This window comes from Zonotrichia albicollis, chromosome 6 (genome assembly GCF_047830755.1).
Source record: "Zonotrichia albicollis isolate bZonAlb1 chromosome 6, bZonAlb1.hap1, whole genome shotgun sequence".
Taxonomy (NCBI): domain Eukaryota; kingdom Metazoa; phylum Chordata; class Aves; order Passeriformes; family Passerellidae; genus Zonotrichia; species Zonotrichia albicollis.
Window position 1 is genome coordinate 39,874,571 of NC_133824.1, and position 18,004 is coordinate 39,892,574.

At 55.2% G+C, this 18,004-nt stretch overlaps 1 protein-coding gene across 6 annotated transcripts in view; it reads right to left on the reverse strand.

The window, feature by feature from the left end:
• Nucleotides 1-1,312: 1,312 nt before the first annotated feature.
• DUSP8 (dual specificity phosphatase 8) overlaps nt 1,313-18,004 on the reverse strand; it is a 47,068-nt gene continuing 30,376 nt past the window's right edge. For 4 of the 6 annotated variants that reach the window (XM_074543305.1, XM_074543306.1, XM_005486552.4 and 1 more), the window contains exons 4-7: nt 9,949-10,115; nt 8,699-8,858; nt 8,388-8,511; nt 1,313-8,002 (exon numbers count right to left, since the gene is read on the reverse strand). In XM_074543305.1, coding sequence (XP_074399406.1) covers nt 6,910-8,002; nt 8,388-8,511; nt 8,699-8,858; nt 9,949-10,115 — 1,544 coding nt within the window. In that variant the 3' untranslated portion in view covers nt 1,313-6,909. Of the gene's footprint in view, nt 8,003-8,387; nt 8,512-8,698; nt 8,859-9,948; nt 10,116-17,098; nt 17,353-17,373; nt 17,547-17,840; nt 17,894-18,004 lie in introns of those variants that run through there. The other 2 variants (XM_005486553.4, XM_026793142.2) reach the window with 2 other exon arrangements.

Consider the following 18,004-nt stretch of genomic DNA (forward strand, 5'->3'; position numbering starts at 1 on the left):
ACCTGGTTGCTGCTGCCAGTCCCCTGGCACGGAGGGAGTGCCTCTGTGAAACATGAGAGGATTTAATTGTGCCTGTGGAGATAGTGACACAAGACATCAACTCTGGGGACTCTACTGCAGCACTACTCTTCCCCTGGGTAGTGAGTTTGGAAAAACTAAGCCAGGGGCAGGTAAATTGGGAGGGAGATGGGAGCAGTGTTCATGTTTCTCTATTAAATAATTGTCCCTTCCCATGTCACATATGGCAACAAGTGGTTGAGAGAGGAGGACAAACAGCCTCTCTGGAGCTGCTAGGGGTGTCAGATGCACAGGAGGCCAAAGCTGCACACTGAGCTTCTACCCCAACAGCAGGTGATGGCAGTAGTTTTGTGAAGCTTTACAAAACACCCAGCAGTTGCAGCTGGATAAGGGGAATGCATTTATAAAAGACACAGGGGTTTAGCCCAGCCTGTAGAAAGCAGCTGTGAGGATGGATGTCCCTTCTGCATACACGTCAATAAGTGCTGAGGCTTTCTGGAACCAGAGCTGCAGGGAGCCTGCTCACGCCTTCTCCTCCCTCCAAAGCAAACCTGCTGCAGGGGGGAGCAGGGAAATGCCTCCACCAGCCTCCACTTGGGCACAGTCCAGTCAAAATGGGGCTGCTGCTTGGCTCCTGCCAGCTGCCCCTGAGCACAGCATGGCTCAGTTTGCCATGGGTGAGGAGGGAATGTTTATAGTGTTTTGCTGTAGTGCACAGCAAGTGTGTGGCTACATGTTGCTATTGTGTCAGGAGCAAGGTGGGAGCAGAGCACAGCTGGGAAGCAAAATAATAATAATGATAGTAATAACAATAATAAAACCAACAATAGTATATTTCAATGCAAACAGTGCATATCTTTGTGCTCTTTAGCCTGGTGATCTGTACCATTATGTACACGTGTCCCCATATGGAGCAGGACAGGGACAGTCCTTTCCATTAGAAAGGGGATGCTTAGACACCTGACTACAGCTTCAGAGCCCCTAGAGTGGCAGTTTGCAGTATGAGTGCCCATGAATGCCCCCATTAAGTTTTATGCCACTACTCTCTCAGCCATGAGCCTTACTTCTGCTTTGAATTAGTGCAGCTGCAGCTTTCAGCTGCTGGGCCCTGTGCATACACACGGGTCTGGCTGTGCATCCAGGTCTGGCTGAGCCCAGGTCTGCCTCTATGTCCAGCTCTCCACCAGCTCTAGGCCCCAGCACTGCAACCAAAGGTCCACTGCCCTCCCCAGACTCCCAAAGAGCCCCATCCTGAGAAAGTCTGACCCTCAAAAACCAAGGCTGACACCAGCTGTTAAAACACCTATTCGGGTATTTATTACAACACGTTGTTCCAAAATACAAAAGAAAGGAAAAGAAAGTAGAGGGTAGAAAAGCACTGCTGTTTACAGCCTCTGGTAATAAATAAATAAAGACGAGGCAGGGGCAGAGTCTCTCCCCGGCTCCGACGCTGGCACTGGCCGAATGGACAGCGAGGAAGGGAGTGTGGTGGGGCTGGAGGCCAGACCCTCTCTTCCATGCTTGGGAGTCCCCAGGTACACCAGGGTGGGTACAGACCCCCTCTCTGTGTTGTGCTTGCTGAGGAAGGGTCTGATCCTACAGGGATGAGGAAGGGAGAAGAGGGCCAGTCCCGGCATGGTCGGAGCCTGCCTGCTCCCTCCCTGTCCCACGGCTGCTCCAAAGGCAGGTGAGGTAGGAAGGGTGATGCTGGACTGGGACCCCAACAGAGATCTACCAGGGTCCCCCAAGAGAGGGGTGAGACCTGAGCTCTCTCCTCTCCAGTGTGGTCACAGAGCAACCTTGGAAATGTGTTCAGCACAGCATGATGAGAAGGACCCCAACCCATGACAAAGCGAAGTCATGACAGAGACAAGAAACTGTGCCTGGGCCACTTGGAGAAGGGCAGTGTTAAACGCCGCAAATGAAAATGACTCTTCATGGGGCTGGCGCAGTACAGGGAGCGTTTTGTACCACAGTGCAGATGGGGGTCCTCTTCCCTTCCCCTAATGTCTCCTCCTACACCTTACAGTCATCTGAAAAGCTCCAGGTTGTACAAGGAGCACAGGCAATGGGTGCAAAAAACCAGCACCAGTGTCTGTCTGCTTATGACACCACGATTTATCAGTGTTTGATAAAGACCACACCAAGGCCCATGCTGGGAGCTATTCCCAGCCTGTCTAAATCCCTCCAGGTACCAGAGGCCTCTCACATGTCTGCTTGTGGCTCTGCCACTGGGCTTGTTCTAGCACTGTCCATGTGTCTTCTCCAGGCTGTGCTGCTCCTGGGCAGGGGAATCACCAGCATGAGGAGGACACTCAAGCCCAGGAAGGCCAGGGCACGTGGCTAAAGCAGCAGCCAATGTCCCCAGCTCAGCTGAGCAGGACAGCTTTGCAAAGCAGGTGTGATGCCAGGGCAAGAAGCCCCTGTGGGTGAAGATGCAGCCTGCAGCTGCAGCCAGCTGGAGAAGGTGAGAGGACCATGACCTGGAGGGAGCTGACTCCATGAACTGGATGCCTGGCCAATGCTCCTTAAAGCTTTAAGCTTTTACCATTTAATCCTCTGTTGTTGGTGCCAGTGGGTTCCTGCCTCTTGCAAAGATGGGCAGGAACGTGTATGGGGGAGAGGAGCTGCGGGAAGGGAAGAGTTAAGGGAATGGATCTGCCCCGGGTTTGGGTGCCTTTATATCCTCAGGAAGCACCTCCCTCCAGCTCCTCTGACAAGGGTTTGCCTCCTGAGGCTTGGGGCAGCTGGGAGTCAGCCGCAGCCGGGCTGCGGGGAGCAGAGAGAAGGTGAGATGGGGCCTTGCTTTTATTCACAACAGAGAAACAAAGAGCAACATACAAAGAGTAAGAAGCAAAAAAGTACAGAATCATAACCATAATAATCATAATAATAATCATAAATACTCAAATCTATCATTCATAGATTGCAATGACAACACTGATAGCTTATTATCATTAGTATTAAGAATGGGAGGGGAAAGGGGACAGCAGGAGGGGTTTCTGAGGGGCATTGTCTCCTAAGGGGCAGATGTAACGGGGATGGACATCTAAAGAAACAAGCAGACAAAGGGAAGGGCTGGGAAAGCAGCAGGGGCTGGGGGTGCTGCTGCTGAGGCCAGGGACGAGCCTGCTCTGACCCAAGCCTTTGGCTCAGTGTTGCCAACCTGATCACTGCCCTCCTGCCAGCTTTGCTCAGCTGGGACAGAGGTGGCCGGGAGGCTCAGCCCTGAGGACAGGCAGAGGCTGGAGGGAAAGGAGCAAAATGTCCTTTCTAATCTGAAGGAGAGCTTTGATTTGCTCAGTCCTTCACGTGGTGGTAAGTGCAGGCATTGCCATCGGATACTCAGCAGCTTTGTTGGTTCCTCCCTTGAAAGAAGAGACCTTTCCTCTCCTCTGCTCACACTTCCACCTCTGTAGGTCCCTACAAATGAATGCACCCTCATCAGATCGGCATGGAAAGGTGACTTTTGGTTCCAGTGAGGCTTTGGGATGGGTCAGCTGGCTGTGAGAGCCCACAAAAAAGACTTGGCTGACAGATGATGTGGAGGATTACCACCCAGCACATCCGTCCTCATGACAATTCACAGCTCTCTGACTCATGGACAAAGTGGTTCATTAGACAGAGTTAGATTAAAAAAAAAAATAAGTTAATTGCATGCCACTTGGTGACCCTGATGGCTTTGGATCAGGATGGGCAGGAGACACTTGGGCAGGGCTGCTCCATCAAGGCTTATTTTCTGGATATAGACTTAAAATATTGTATATATGAGGGTTTCTGATGCACATGCCCAATGTAAAGGAGAGGGATGAATGCAAAGGCTGCAGAGGTGGGTCATGAATATCTATGATCTACAAATCTTAAAATATACTTATCTTTGTTCTGATTTCAGAGAAGAGAGGAGTCCACAGTGTGTAAAACCTCAAACAAGTCTCAGAAGCATCCAGGCGATGGCAGAGTGTAGATGACAAAAAGCAAACCACTGCCTCTTTGCAGACATTCAGGGTCTCATTTGCAAAATGCGCCCTCTCCTTCCTGACTTCAGGTCAGCAGCTCCATCTCCTTTTTGGCGCTTGCAACACACTGTGTCACTTAACAGGAGGAATGAGATGGGAGCTTGCTAGTGCTTTGTCTCATCTCCCCACCTGGTTTTGGCCACCTGTTGTCCTTTCTATTACATTCCTTGGGAAGCCATTTAACCTCTCTCCATTGCTCAAACCTACACCAGCTCCTGCCAGCAACTTGCCTGACCTGAGCTCAGTAAGTCCATGCTGGCACCAACCCTGGAGGACCATGGGATGGGCAGGGACTGAGTGCTACGGGGCAGAGATCAGCAGACAATCACCACTGGCATGCTTGGGAAGAGACGCCACCACTGAGGCCAGAGAAGGGGAAGGAGGACCAGACTCCTTGGACAGGAGGCAGGTGACACTAACACTATGCCCAGCGAGGAGGCACCAGAGGAAGGATGAAGCCTTCTTCTTCTCCCTCCTTGGACTTGACACTGATGCCTGCTTAGGACAGCCTGCTGCAAGTGGAGCTCCTGAAATAGCTGCCTGGCTCATGGGATGGACCTAAATGCCTTCTGGAGTCCAGAAAGGGAGTTTAGGAAATAGTGTCATCACTGCTTCACGATGAGAAGAGAGCAATGTTCAGGTTGGCAACACTGAGCAGGTTTGAGGTGGTTGCTGGAGGCAGTGATGGGTGGTGGTAGGCTTTTCAGGACTGACTCTGAGCTCTCTCACTCTCATCCAAAGTGATGTGGGGAGGGGAGCAGGTGGTCCGTGGCTCTCCAGCCACCCCCATCCCTCCCTGCCACACTGTGGGGAACGACCCAGGAGCATGTGGGGGTCCCCAGCATCTCACCAAAGAGCTCCATGGAAAAGCAGAAAAACTAAAGCCGGAAGAGAGCAAGGAGTCTCCAGGGAGACTTGCCTCCACTGCAAACACAGAGGTGGCTGAGGAAGCGACGAGCTGAAGCGAGCAGCCCCTCCTCGTGTGATTGCAGCTCCTCACGCCTCTGCTTTATGTTCAGTTTTAAACCTGAGATCATTTGGTTTTGTCATGGGTAGTTTGATTTAAAGATAGAAACGAATGACAAGAGGAGGAACAAGGGAAAGGGAGAGAAACCATGTGGACCCAGAAAAGAAAAAGAAAACAACACTGCAAGGATGACACAGGACACAGACATGCACGAACATAGACCCCTGAGGTATCAGCTTTGCAAACTAGTGCGAGACAAAGGAGAAAGCGAAGAGAGCTGCAGGGAGAGATGTGCTTTGCAGTGGAGGCAGCTCAGTGCCTCCAGCTTCAGAAAGCAGCTTCTCAGCAATCCTGACATTGGGGTTTGGGGGCAAGAGCTTGGCCTCCCACCAGATGGGAGGAAGCAGCCAACCATCTCCAAAAACAAGTCACTTGTGCCCCTCCATGTGCTTGCAGAGCTTCATGTCTGGACAGCTTATCATCCGCTGGATGGAGGGGAGCTGGCCTGGAGGGCAACAGGACCAGGAGAGTCCCAGCACCAGCAAACGCGCTGCCCCTGAGTTTCTCAGGTGTGGAACAAAGGATGTGGGAAGCCAGAAGAACTGCCGCCCCCAAAGGGAGAGTGGTGCCCATACCTGCCAAGCAAGGTAGCTGAGGTGAGGGGGAGCTGAAGGGCTGGGGCAGGCAGGCAAGAACCTCCCAACAAGAAATCCCAACTACCACCAGCCTCCCATCTCTCTTCTGCTGTGGCAGCTTCTGACACCTTCCCCACGCAGCTGGAGGTGACATCCTGCAGCCTTCCATCCACTTCAGGTGACTCCCACCTCTCCCCCTCCAGCAAGGATGGGCAGCCAAAAGGAGGGGAGGGGAAGAGAGGAGGTATGACTGGGATTGTGTGACGGCCAGGATGGGGACAATGCCTGGGACGGGATGATGGCTGGGACGGTGGTAATGGCTGGGATGGAGATGAGGAGAAACACAGACCAAGGTGGGAAGAAGAGGCAGCAGCTTCCAGAAGAGTTTTCTGGCTCAGTTTGTGTCATAAGAAGGTTTTATGGTTTGCTCATTTACTTGTTCATTTCTAGAAAAAGTGCCCAGAAGAGTCTCCTGTCCCCTTGCTGGTATGCCCAGAGAGAAAGGGGAAATCTATGTTGTGGACATTAACTATAGAAGGAGCCACAGGCCTCAGATATTGCTTAGAAACTCGTATTTCAGATTTAAATACCATACACAATAAAAATAGAGCTGAAAGTACCGCCCCACATTGTCTGCAAATCATTGCCAGAATGAACAGCTTCAATAAATTAAAAACAAAACAAAAAAATTGAAATATTATTTACGTCTCAATAAAAATTGCAGTAAAACCATTTACCTTTTCTTTTGTGTGTGTGTTTTCGGGTTTTTTTTCTTTATATTATATATAATATATATTTATATATGTATAGGGCTGCTCCAGTGCAGCATTTTTAGGATACTGAGCCAGAGAAACACAGCGGAGCATGCTTAGTGCACCAGGGTGCAGGGAAGGGGCAGCTGTGGTCCCCCCTCCAGGTGCTGTGCCCCATCACCACAGCCGAAACTGCAATCCCTGCCACTTCCCCAACTCTTCCCACTTGAGTTTTAGGCCCGAATTTTGAGTGTGGGGTCTCTGAGGGCTGGGGCGCCCTGGGGATGGGCGGGGAAGGACCAGGGTGAGTGCAGGAGGGACACTGAGCATCCGCCGCTATGTTTCCCGACTCTGGAAAGACTCGTCCACCTTCGCTTCGGTTTCAGCGCTTGCGCTCCCGAAAATGCACGCGCAAGTATAAATACACGCCCCGAGCCCACCGCCCCCCTTCCCGCTCCCCCCGGCTTAAATATCCCCCCTCCCCAGCCCCGTCCCAGGTCTCCAGGCACCCCGGATGAGTGTCAGGACACCTCGATGATCTCCATGCTGCCCGAAAAGCTGGACTGTTTGCTGATTTTGCCCAGCTCTTCCCGAGCCCTGCCCTCGGACATGGTCTCCTCGAATTCCATCTGGCAGCTCCTTCGCTTGAATTGCTTCTCGGCGCCGGCCTCCTCATGCCAGCTGTGCCGCCCGTCCCGTGGCTCGGCCCGCGCCTTGTCCCTCAGTCTGATCTCGCACCCGGCCGCCGCTGCGCCGCAGCCGAATGGCGGCGGGTACGGGCCGGCGCTGGCAAACAGGCCCCCGCCCGTGCTGCCGCCAGCGCTGCCGGAGTCCTTGCCGAAGTACCAGCCAGCCTCGCCCGAGGCAGCGCTGGGGGACTCCAGGTGCACCCCGCTCCAGGCATTGGTGGCGGCGCCGGGCGCGGCGGGCGGCTGGCCGAGCCGCGGGGGCAGCCCGTCCTCGGCGCCGGGGCTCTTGCGCGTGGCGCAGGTCCCGCCGACGTTGAGGCTGAGCCCGTGGGCCGGCGAGCCCGCTGCATGCCGGTGCTTCCGCCGCTGCCTCACCTTGGCCTCCAGCAGCAGCTCGGGCCCCGTGGGCCGGTCAGGGCTGTCCGCCCCTGGGGAGAAGGGGCTCAGGCTGCCCGAGCCCGAGGGGCTGTCCAGCTTGCAGAGTTTGGGGGCTTCCCCAGGTCCAGGGGGCCCAGGGGGGTCCTGCCGCAGGCCGGGGGAGTAGGCGGACTTGATGTCCAGGGAGAAGGAGCGCTTCAGGCGGTTGGTGTCCTGGATGCGCTCGGAGGAGAGGTGCAGGCCATTGAGCCCCTGCTGCAGGCTGGTGGGTGACAGGACCTTTGGGGTCCCGCCCTGCCGCTCGGGGTCACTGGTGGGGGACGCCGAGCCGGTGCTCCTCGGCACATCCTCGGCCTTCTCTGAGGTAGGTGTTGGGGGATGCCGGCTGCTCTCAGCCACCTCTGCTGGGTCCTGCTGCGCATCCCCCTCGCTCCAGTCGCCCTTGGACTTCAGGGCCTTGAGGAGCTTCAGGCTCCTCTCGTACTCCAGGAGCTGGCCCAGGAAGTTGAAGTTGGGCGAGATGGATGGGCGACGGTCCTTAACAAACCTGCCGAGAGGCACAGACAGCCCCGTTGGTGCTTGGTCCTTCAGCGGGCAACCCCTCCTCTCTCAGCCTCTTTAGGGAGAAGAGGCATCATCAAGAACCTTCTGACCAGACTCTCCAAAGAAAAGGATCTTGGGGAATCACAGGGCCTTGAGATGTCTGAGGTTTAGAGCTGGCACTGCCTCCCCACTCCCTTTTACCACTCCCAACCATTCCTTGTTGCATGCATTTCATGACGGGAGGTTTGGTTTGGTTTTACTGGGACCCAACCAAGGCAAGACAGAGCTTCTAGGTGCCCTGACCCTCTCCTTCTGGGCTCAGCCTGCTTTCCTTCCCTGGGGTGAAGCATACTGGCATAACCCCCCAGTACCCTCAGGGGAAAACTCACCTGTAAGCATCATCTGATGACATACCCATGGTCTTCATGATGTAGGCAATGGCAATGGTGGCTGACCGGGAGATCCCAGCCAAGCAGTGCACAATCACCTGGCAGCTGGACACCTTGGCTTTGTCTGGAGCATGGCAGAGGAAACAGAGTGAACAATGATGGTGAGCAAAATGGTTCCAGCCTCCCTCTCCAAGCCCCAGCCCCTTTGCGTGACAGGACAACAGTTGCTGCGAGCAAGACCAGGGAGGACAGAAGAGTTCAGGTTGTGAAGGCTGAGAATTGGAGGGTCTGCAACCATAAGAAAAGCTCACCAATGAATTCAATGGACTTGTCCAGCCAGGGAAGCAGCTTCTCACAGTAGTTGTCATTGACAGGAATGCGCATGAAGTGACTATCACAGATGAAGTCTGGCTTGGGACAGGAGTTGCTGGCATTTAGGACATAGCTTATCCCATTCTGTGTCATCAGGTCCTGGTGGGAAAGAAGCCATCAAATGATCAGCTGAGTTCAGCCCTCACCATGTACTGAAGGTCTGTCTTGCCATGCACGCTCCCTGCCTTCTCCCATCCCAGCATTTTCTCCTGTGGGTCTCCTAGTTGATGATAATACAGCAGAGATCGGCTGAAAAGATTGTATCAATTTAGATGACACAGGTTTCAACCTCAGCAGATCTTTATTTTGGTCTAAGTAAAGTGAGCAAGGCCAAAGACACCTGGAAAGGAGTTCCAGAGGGAAAAACCCAACAACCCCTGTATGAGAGAAATAGGAAAATACAAGAAAAAAAAAATAGCAAAAACTCTGAATGCTGTGAATGTATCAGCTGAGGGAGAAAGGAGACATCTCACCAACAGGGTGGAATGAGTCACTGGTAGCACCCTACATTAACCAGTGTGGCCAGAAGATGCTCTATCCATAGACAACTGTGAGGCCTTGTGTGGGCAATGCTTCTCTTCTCCAGCACATGGCCACATTGTGGGGATGGCAGAAAACAGTTCCAAAACATGGACAAAACCCTCCAAGGAGGTAGGGAGGGAAGGAAACCATCGATTTCCCTGCCTGGCATTGGCTGCTCAAGATTTTGGCCCCAGGATTTCAGCCCTGTGTCTCCAGTGGCCCATTCCTGCCCTTCCAGCAGGCTTGATGGAGCCAGTCCAGCTCCCAGGCTCACATTCTTGTCATTTTTTTCTTTCCTTTCCTTCTACTCCCTGTGCATAATTTCTCTCTCCCTCCTTTCTGTCTCCAACTCCAGTCTGGTGTCATGGTCTCCCTCCCTCCCTGCATGCCATGGATGAGGACGCCTGGCTGGCTCCCTCATGGCTGCAGTAGGCAGATGCTTGGCAGCACTTTATCTACAATTCCTCTTTCTTCTCATCATTACTTTTCCTTTAAACAAAATTCCTTCCCTGGTGTGACATCACAGAACAGCCTTTCTGGCACCTTTTAAAGGGCACTGTGCGATCTTCCCACTGGGAAGGAGAGGAATCCTTAATAGCTTCAACCCTCTGCATGACAGGGGTCCCCAGTGGGACAGGGCAGACGTGTCCCCTCAAGAGGGCTGTACCTTGTTCAGGACATCCTTCTGGGAGCCCAGGTAGAGATGTGGCAGGATGCGCGTGGGGCCAACGTTGGCCACAGGCAAGCACGGCTGGGAGATGCTCATCGGCAGGATGGCAGCTGGCTTCCCCTCACAGAGCCCTGGGAAGCAGGAGGAGAAGGTGGCAAAGCCTCCTGTGGAGAAAATGGGGACATTGAGCTTGGAGCAGCACGGCTGAGGTCATCAGTAGCTGGCATCCTGAGGCCCAGGCTGGGGACAAAGTGGGGATAACCCTGCAGCCCTGAGGACAGAGCCTCCAGGGGCAAGAAGCCACCAGCCACCACCAACCAGGGCACATACATTGTGATGGCCATGACACACACACAGAAAGGAATGGAGAACCAGCTCTGACTTCTCCCTGTCACAGCTGGATATTAAATGCACATGTGAGGCATCCCACACCCTCACCAATGAAGCTGGCTCTTCTCAACTTCATTCAGACAAATAACAGGAAGAGACAGTCTTTTTCTTGGCTCCCTACTATTCTGAGGACAGGATCACGTTCTGATACCAAAATCTATCAGGGCAGGATGACAACAAGCCAGCCCACTGAGACACAAAGCTCCTGGGGCCTGGGAGGTCAGCCCAAACCTTTCTGCACTGGCTACACTTTGTGATCACATCATGATTTCTGAGAGACACCCCCTCTGCCCAGCCCTGCCAAGCCCATGATTTCTGACACACCATGGTGCCATAACGATACTTGCAGGCCACTGCTGTTTCTCATGCTCTGACCTTGCTGAATGTGGCAGCAAGCAGTGTCCAGTTTACTGAACTGGGCTGTTGGGCAGTCACACTCAGCCTGAGCATCTTGAAACCCAGTGTTGAAAGAAAACCCCCAGCTGAGGTTGCAGTAGCTGGCATGTGACAGCCAGAGGTATTGTCACAGTGTCTGGCATGGTCAAAAGCCTGAGAGCCAGTCCTGAAAGCTTGAGCAGGGCTGCCCTTGCCCTGCTTGCACAGCAGGCAGCAAGGAGAGCTGAAAAACTCCCAGTGCAGTTGCATGTCCTGCACAGTTGCATAAGACCACTGATCCTGATTTGCTCTCACTTGCTGATCCTATACTCCAGGACAGAGCCAGGTCTGGCTGGCAGTGGCCTAATTCCACTCCCCTCCAGCTGAGGACATCTGGGTGGCAGCTTCATGCAATGGAGAGGAGCTTGAGTCATATCTGCCTCAAGTCTCCCTTGAGGTTTTCCCAGTTATGTGAATGAGCAGATGCAGCTTGACATCACCCAAAGGGCAGAGAGGACTTGAGGGCTCGAGTGCCTTTGACTGTCAAAGGGACCAGTATGCTCCCACGAGATCCTTCTGAAAGCCCAAGTCTCTGGACTGAGCACCCTGAGAATCCCTGGCCCATCTCCACAGCTTAACAAGACCTTTTAACAAGCCAGTCCCTCTCCCCTTTGGAAGCAGGGCAGCCTTGGCATATTCTCAGTTTACCTTCTCCAGCACTTTGGCAACATTTCTGCTGATCATCCTGGAGCACCCTTCTGGTTGCTGGTGTGGCACCCACACTCTAGAGGGGCATGACTGGTGCTGCAGACAACTCATCTGACATGTTTGTGAGATGAAGGTGATGGAGAAGCCAAAGCAGTGCACAAAATCATGCTCACACCACTTGGGAACATCCGAAGTCCTGCATCACACTCCACCTCAGCACCTCCTGGTGTCAGCTCCCACTGGCCTAAGGAAAAAGTGTCCTTCAACAAACCTCTTTCCTCCCCTCTGTTTTCTTGTCTGGCAGCTAACACACCTCCCAGCTTTAAAACCCAGTCAAGACAGGAGGGGTAGAGTTAAAGCACCTTATCTTTTCCAGCACTTCTTTTTCTCTTGCTCCCTCCGAAATGACATCACCCCTCAACTGGGACATTAAATCAGAGCAAAAGCAGGAGGCCCAGCACAGGTGCAGCATAGCTCTGGTTACTGCTCATCCCTGCAGTGTGGCCCCCTTGCCAAGGGCTGTCCATCGCTAGCCAGAGCTCTGCATGGACACATGTGACCTCCCTGCTTTGCCCTGTGCTGATGCCTGGGGGATGCTGGGGCAGAAACCCTTGGGAAGTATTTCCTTCAGCTGCCCCTAGAGAAGCCTGCAGCACTTGAGCTTGAGTGGGGCACAGATCTGACCCCGGGCTTGTGTGAAACAACATGGGAATTTTTCTTGAAGGAACACAACACGTTTTTGGGGAGCAGGGCGCACACAAATGCAGCCCCAGGGATCAGTGCCTGCTCTGGTCCATAGGTGCCCAGCCTATGTGCACTCACTCACATCCATCAGGAGCTGCCCAGGGCAGTGGATGGGTCTGTATGGCTCTTTAAGGTGATCTCATAGTTCAAGCAGGTCAGGGCATGCTGCTCGCTGCCCATTGCCTGTGCCCACCACACTCAGCTGGCAGCAGATCCTCTGCCTGGGGAAATCCAGGCAGGAGCTAAGGGGGCTGTGAAGCAGGCAGGGAGTCTGGAGAGTGGCAGCAGCATCCCCAGCTGCAGTGCCTACCTGGGCAGGCTGCCACAACTGGAGGATGCTGCCACCTGAAATGATGCCCATAGCTCAGCTCACTTGTCCTAAGCAAAGCCTCAGCCCAGTGTCTGGGAATCCAGGCATGCTCCCAGTCCCCCTGTCCTCATCTCCCCCATACTTGCAGCTGCTGAGGGCAGTCTGGGCTTGGGGGAAACCCTAGAGATGGGGCCAGGTACTTGACACCATCCCAACATGGAAGCGACGCTCACCCCACCCTGCAGCGGCTGCTCCCGCGTGCCTTTCATTTTTAGAAAGTGAAGCAGCTCTTCAAACAATCCCAAAGGCAGTGAATGTCCCTGGCTGGGCTCCAACTGATACTTGGGCTTCCCTCCCCTCTATGCCCCAGGCCATGGATCCCAGGTTTTGCTGGGAGAGAGCAGCAGAGCACAATGAGGTGAGGAGCCAGGGTAGCACCAGTTCTAACCTTTCCTCTTTTATTCACAATGCTCAGGCCAGGAGCACCATTTCTCTTGGCACGTGTGGAATCAAGCCTAGGAAGGATTTGTATCTGTCATGGTGCAGGTGTTTGGGGATCTCTGGTTTCTTTTGGGTGCTCCCCGACCCTGGTGAGGGCTTGTTGGCAAGGAGCTGGTCCTTGTGTGGCACAGCCCAGTGAGCTGCTCCTGGTTCCAGCATGGAGGGCTCTCAAAACCATTCTCTGGAAAAAACACTGCCTGCCTGCCTACTGCAATTACCTGAGGCAGCAATGATGCCCAGGAAGAGAACTGGGAACTGGAAGGGAAGGGAACCAGAACAAAAGTGGGGATGCTTTCACTGCTGCTGCTGAAAATGGAGGAAAGAGGAGCCAAGAACCAGCATCAGACCAGTTCTAGGAGGCCTAGGAAGTGAAAATCACCCTCCTGTAAGTGAAAATCACACTGAGGCACAGGGTGTTGCAGCAACTTAGTGCCAGAAGAGTGCAACAACGGGGACCTTGTATCTCCCTCACCCAAGGTTTCTCTCACAGGGTGCTGACCACCCTTCCACCTCCTGCTGTGTCCTGCAGAGACCCCTCTGGGCCAACCCACAGCCCTGCTCTGCATGGCCCTTCTGTCAAACAGAGGAGAGGGGAAAACACCACAACTTCTCCCCTATCCCCATCTCTGCCAGGCCCTCCCCTCTGCACATTTTCCAGCTGAACATCTATGATAACCACCAGTGAAACTGGATTTATTGTGAGAACAGATGCTGCAGAGGGAAGGCAGAGAGCCTGGCAATCTCCCTGAGCCTGTCCACCAGGGAGGACAGGATGCCAGCAGCATCTTTGAGCAGGCTCCTGTGGTACCTGCACTACTGCTGCAGCTGTTGGGAGCTGTGTGACTCCTCCCCTCCAGCAGCAAAGGGCACAGGGAGGAGGCTCTGCCCTCTGCCAGGCCCTGCACCAGTGCCTGCCTACGGCTGCAACCAAAGTGAACAAAAACAGACAGGGAAGGAGATTACAAGGTGTAAAGACAGAGATGCACTCCTGAGCTGGGACCCTGACACAGCTGGAGAAGTCTCCACTGCCCTGGCTGTCACCAGCTGGTTTCTGGGGACATCCTAGTCATAGCTGGGTCACTGACACCTGTGAGTTGCACTGTGCCCTTCTCTGCCAAGGCTGGGCAGCAGTGGTGGTGCAGAGAAGGTGACACAGAGGGTGACAAAGTCCTGGCTAGGGACAGGGATGTGGTGTGGCATTATTTTCTTCTGGTGGTAAGCCTTGGCTTTAGGGATTTACAATCCATTAAGCTGCATGAGATGCTAACAGAGACACTGCTGAGGATAAAAGGAAGGTGTGGGACACATGAAGCATGGACATCCCAGCTCCCTGTTGTTCCCTGTGTCCTTCCCTGCACTGAGGCCATCTTTTTAGGCTGGAGGTGTAAAGTGGAGCTGGGGCTTGAGAAACCTCTTATACCTTGCTCTGATGGTTGCACTCTGCACATTCATCTCCAGCCCCATGGACTCACCACCTCATTCAGAGGCCTCTGAAAAATCCCAACAGCTCTGGCCTTAGTGCTGTGCCCTGATGACAGCAAAAAGCTGCAAAAGGGCTACCCAGGGCACCTGCCTCACCCCAAACCTGCTCTTTAAGAGAGCCACATGCCTCTTGAACACCCCCAGCCCCATGAGTCTCATAGAAGTTCCCCTAGAGACACACTGAGCAGCATGTCCTATTCAGCAGCCTCCCCTATGCATTGCAGGCTCAAAGATCCCCACCAAAACACAGGGCAGAGGTGACATGTCACAACTGCTGTGCCATCAGTTTGTGGCAGCAAGGAGGAGGGGATCCGGAGCTGGAAATCCCTCCTGGGCCAGCAGCTGCCACCCCCCCACTCCTCACCTCCAGCTGTCACACCGGAAGCTAGAAGGAGACCTGCAGGGCTATTAAAGATGTGTTTTACAGCCCATCCTCATGGCTGCAATAATGAGAGTTGGAGAGCAGCAGCCGGAGCTGTTCAGAGAGCGGCTTCCCAAGCAGCTGCCAGAGGTTTTGCGGCAGCCTGCAGCCTCACCAAGAGGTTTCACGCCCGTGCCTGTGCTGGAGACCCTCTGCCCCGCTAGAGCTCCTGGCAGCTGAGGGGGCTGAGAGAGTCCAGGCTCTGCCCAGCTCTCATTAAAATGCCTGTGGTGGCTGGGAGCTGCTGCCAGGGCGGCACGTGGCAAGGAGCAGCGGGGCATGCAAGCGAGCACGCGCCTCGGCTTGCTGCTGGAGCAGCCGCCACGCCGGCATGGCTCCCTCATCACTGCTTGTCTTGGTGGCCAGGGTGGTGCCTGGATACCCCCTCTCCATCAGCCCAGCCCCTCGGGGGACATGCTGCTCCCAGCACTCTGACCCATCCATCCCCAAGTGTTTGTTAAAGCACCTTGCTGAACTGAGGTACAGCAGGAGATGACAAGAGCTGGGGGGACCTGCAAAACCCCAGCCCTCACCTGCTTTATGCTCAGCCTGCTTATGACAATGAGCCTTAGTCCTCGGCCGAGCATCTCTGCCGCAGGTTGAATTGAAGGACAGAAAATGGAGGAGCCTGGCAGGCATCAACCCCCAGAGTCGCTGGGAAAATCCCTCTTTGCAAACGCCATCTCCCTGGCTCTCGTGCTGGGTGGGAGCCTGTTGGAGCCGGCAGCTAAGCCGGGCGGGATGATGAAACACTGCTTACAGCCACCCTTACTCACTGTGCTCCAGGGAGCTCCGGGGCTTTGTCAGCATTTCCTGCTGCCTGGGATGTGTCTGAATTTTCCCCCTGCCTCCAGCCTCACTGTTTCCCCGGGTACTGTAGTCCCCTTTGATTCAGCCCATCCTTCCAGCAATGCCTGATGTGGACACAGCCCATTTGCTTGCGCATCCTTCCCACAAGCCTGGTGAAATCCTGGTGCTCCGCAGCCTGCCCAGCTTGCCCTCTCCTGGCCGATGCTCATTCGTGTCCCCCCATCTCAGCGCATTGGAGAGATATGTCCAGTTTTCAACCAGTCTCTTTTTCCACTCCCCCAGCCCCCTGCCCAGGTTTTACCATCCCCTCATTCGGCACAAAATTTCATCACCCCACTGTTGGCTCGTTTTTGTGTTTTTTTTTTTTTTTTTTTTTTTCTCCCAGGCAGTGGGGATGAGAAAGCCGATGAATCAGCCCTATTATGGATTCATGTGCATTCCCTGTTTCCCCAACGGTCACCCCGAGCAGCCTCTGTCCATCTGCTGCTACAGTGCCCTGCTGCCTCCCAACCTGTGCCAGCCCCCATGCCTTCCAGGCTGGTCCCAGAGCCTGCTCCCATTCTCCCAAAGAAACAGAAAACATCTTTAAAAAAAAGAAAAGCAGCAGAAAGGAAGCCCTCCGCCTACACAACCACGGACACACTCCTCGAGCTGTTGAGCTTGATTTTCCTCTGGTGACTGTGCCTGCTTTGGACCAGCCTTACTCGTTCTAAGTAAAGAAAAATGTGTCATTTCCAGGAGTGACTTATTACTAATGACACCATCACTGGGTTATGTGCTTCATGCCACAAAAACCTGTCAGGCACTTTTAGCAGCCTCCCATTTTAAGTGGTGATGGAGGGGAAGTTGCTTGATTCAACCCTTCGGTAATCTAGGTCATCCCAGGCTCGGCGTATTTTTAAGCTGCTCCAGTTAATATCCCCTTCCTCCGCGTGCCCTTCGCCCTGTCACTGGGGGGTGTAAGCACTGCAAAACCCCTTTCTGAAAGAAACCACCCAACATGGGCAGGCAGAGCAGCGCCGGGGAAGCGAAATGGCTCCGGCGGGCAGTGCCTGTGTGCGGGCAGCAGCGCGGCGCCCTGAGCCGATGGCCCCTTGTTCTCCGCGCCCTCCTCGCCCGTCCTCGCCCCGCGCCCTCTCCTCTGCCCGGTGCCCCCCCGCCCCCGCAACCCGGCGCCCGAGGGCGCAGAGATGCTGGCGGCAGATCCTCCTGCTCCCGCAGCTTTCCTCCTGCCCTTCTCCGCTCCGTCCGCGCCCTCGCCAAGCTCGTCCGGACGGCGAAGGGTTCCGGGGAGCCCGGAGCGGTGCCCGCGGCCAGGCGGTCTCACCGGCCCCCGCTCGGGTGCGAGGGCTGCCTAGAGCCGGGGCCGCTGCAGATGCTTCTGCCCGCTGCAGGCAGCCGCTCACCTGCCTGAAGGGGCTGCCCTCTCCGCGCAGCTCCCGAGCATCCCCGCATCGTCCCTAGCTGGGGACCGGCCATGGCTCCGCTCCGCTCCCCTCCGCACGCTCCCCGCTCGCCAGCCGCCTGCGCTCTTTGTGCGGCCAGCACCGCGCTCCGCTCCCCGCCGGCCGCTCGGCAAAGGCGATCTCCGGCCCCCGGGCAAAGCAGGGCTCCGGCGGCGCAGCCCCCTCTTCCCGCTCCGTCCCCATCGGAAGGAAAGCCGCCGGGCCGGCTGACAAACCTCTCTTGTCCCTGCTCTCCTTCATCCTCCGCACCCTTATTTTCAGCTTCATCTGCCCCTCGCGCATGTCTGTCCAGAACTGGTCCTCGGAGGGAGCAATCATTACATCCACGGGCATCCAGGCAGCTGGGCTGCGGCTCGCGGAGGCACCTCTCACCGTCGCCAAACAACAGCTGGCGGGCAAACAAAATACTAAAAAAACCAAAAAAGCGCCCCTGCAGCAGAGCAATGCCAGCCTCCCCCCGGCTCCAGCCTTCAGGCTGAAAAAATAAAAACCATTAAAAAAAAGCCGAGCGGGGTAGGGGGGCTCGGCGAAGCCCCCTTTCCCCGGCCGCCCCCCTCTTCGCCGCCCGCTGCAGCCCGAGTGAGCTCAGCCCGGGAGCAGCCGCCCCATCCGCCGCCGCGCTCGCTGCGCGCCCGTACCGCGCTCATAGCTAACGGGTCAGGCATGCGGCCGCATTCCTTACTCAGCACACAGACACGCAGCACAACGCCGGGCTGACATATGCTTCGCTCCCCGCTTAAAGGCGCAACCGCGATTTTCTCGCCTGCCCAAAGCCCCCCGCAGCGGGAGAAGGATCGCTGCACCGCGCCGGCTCTGGCCCCGCGCAGCTAATACGGGCACGGGAAC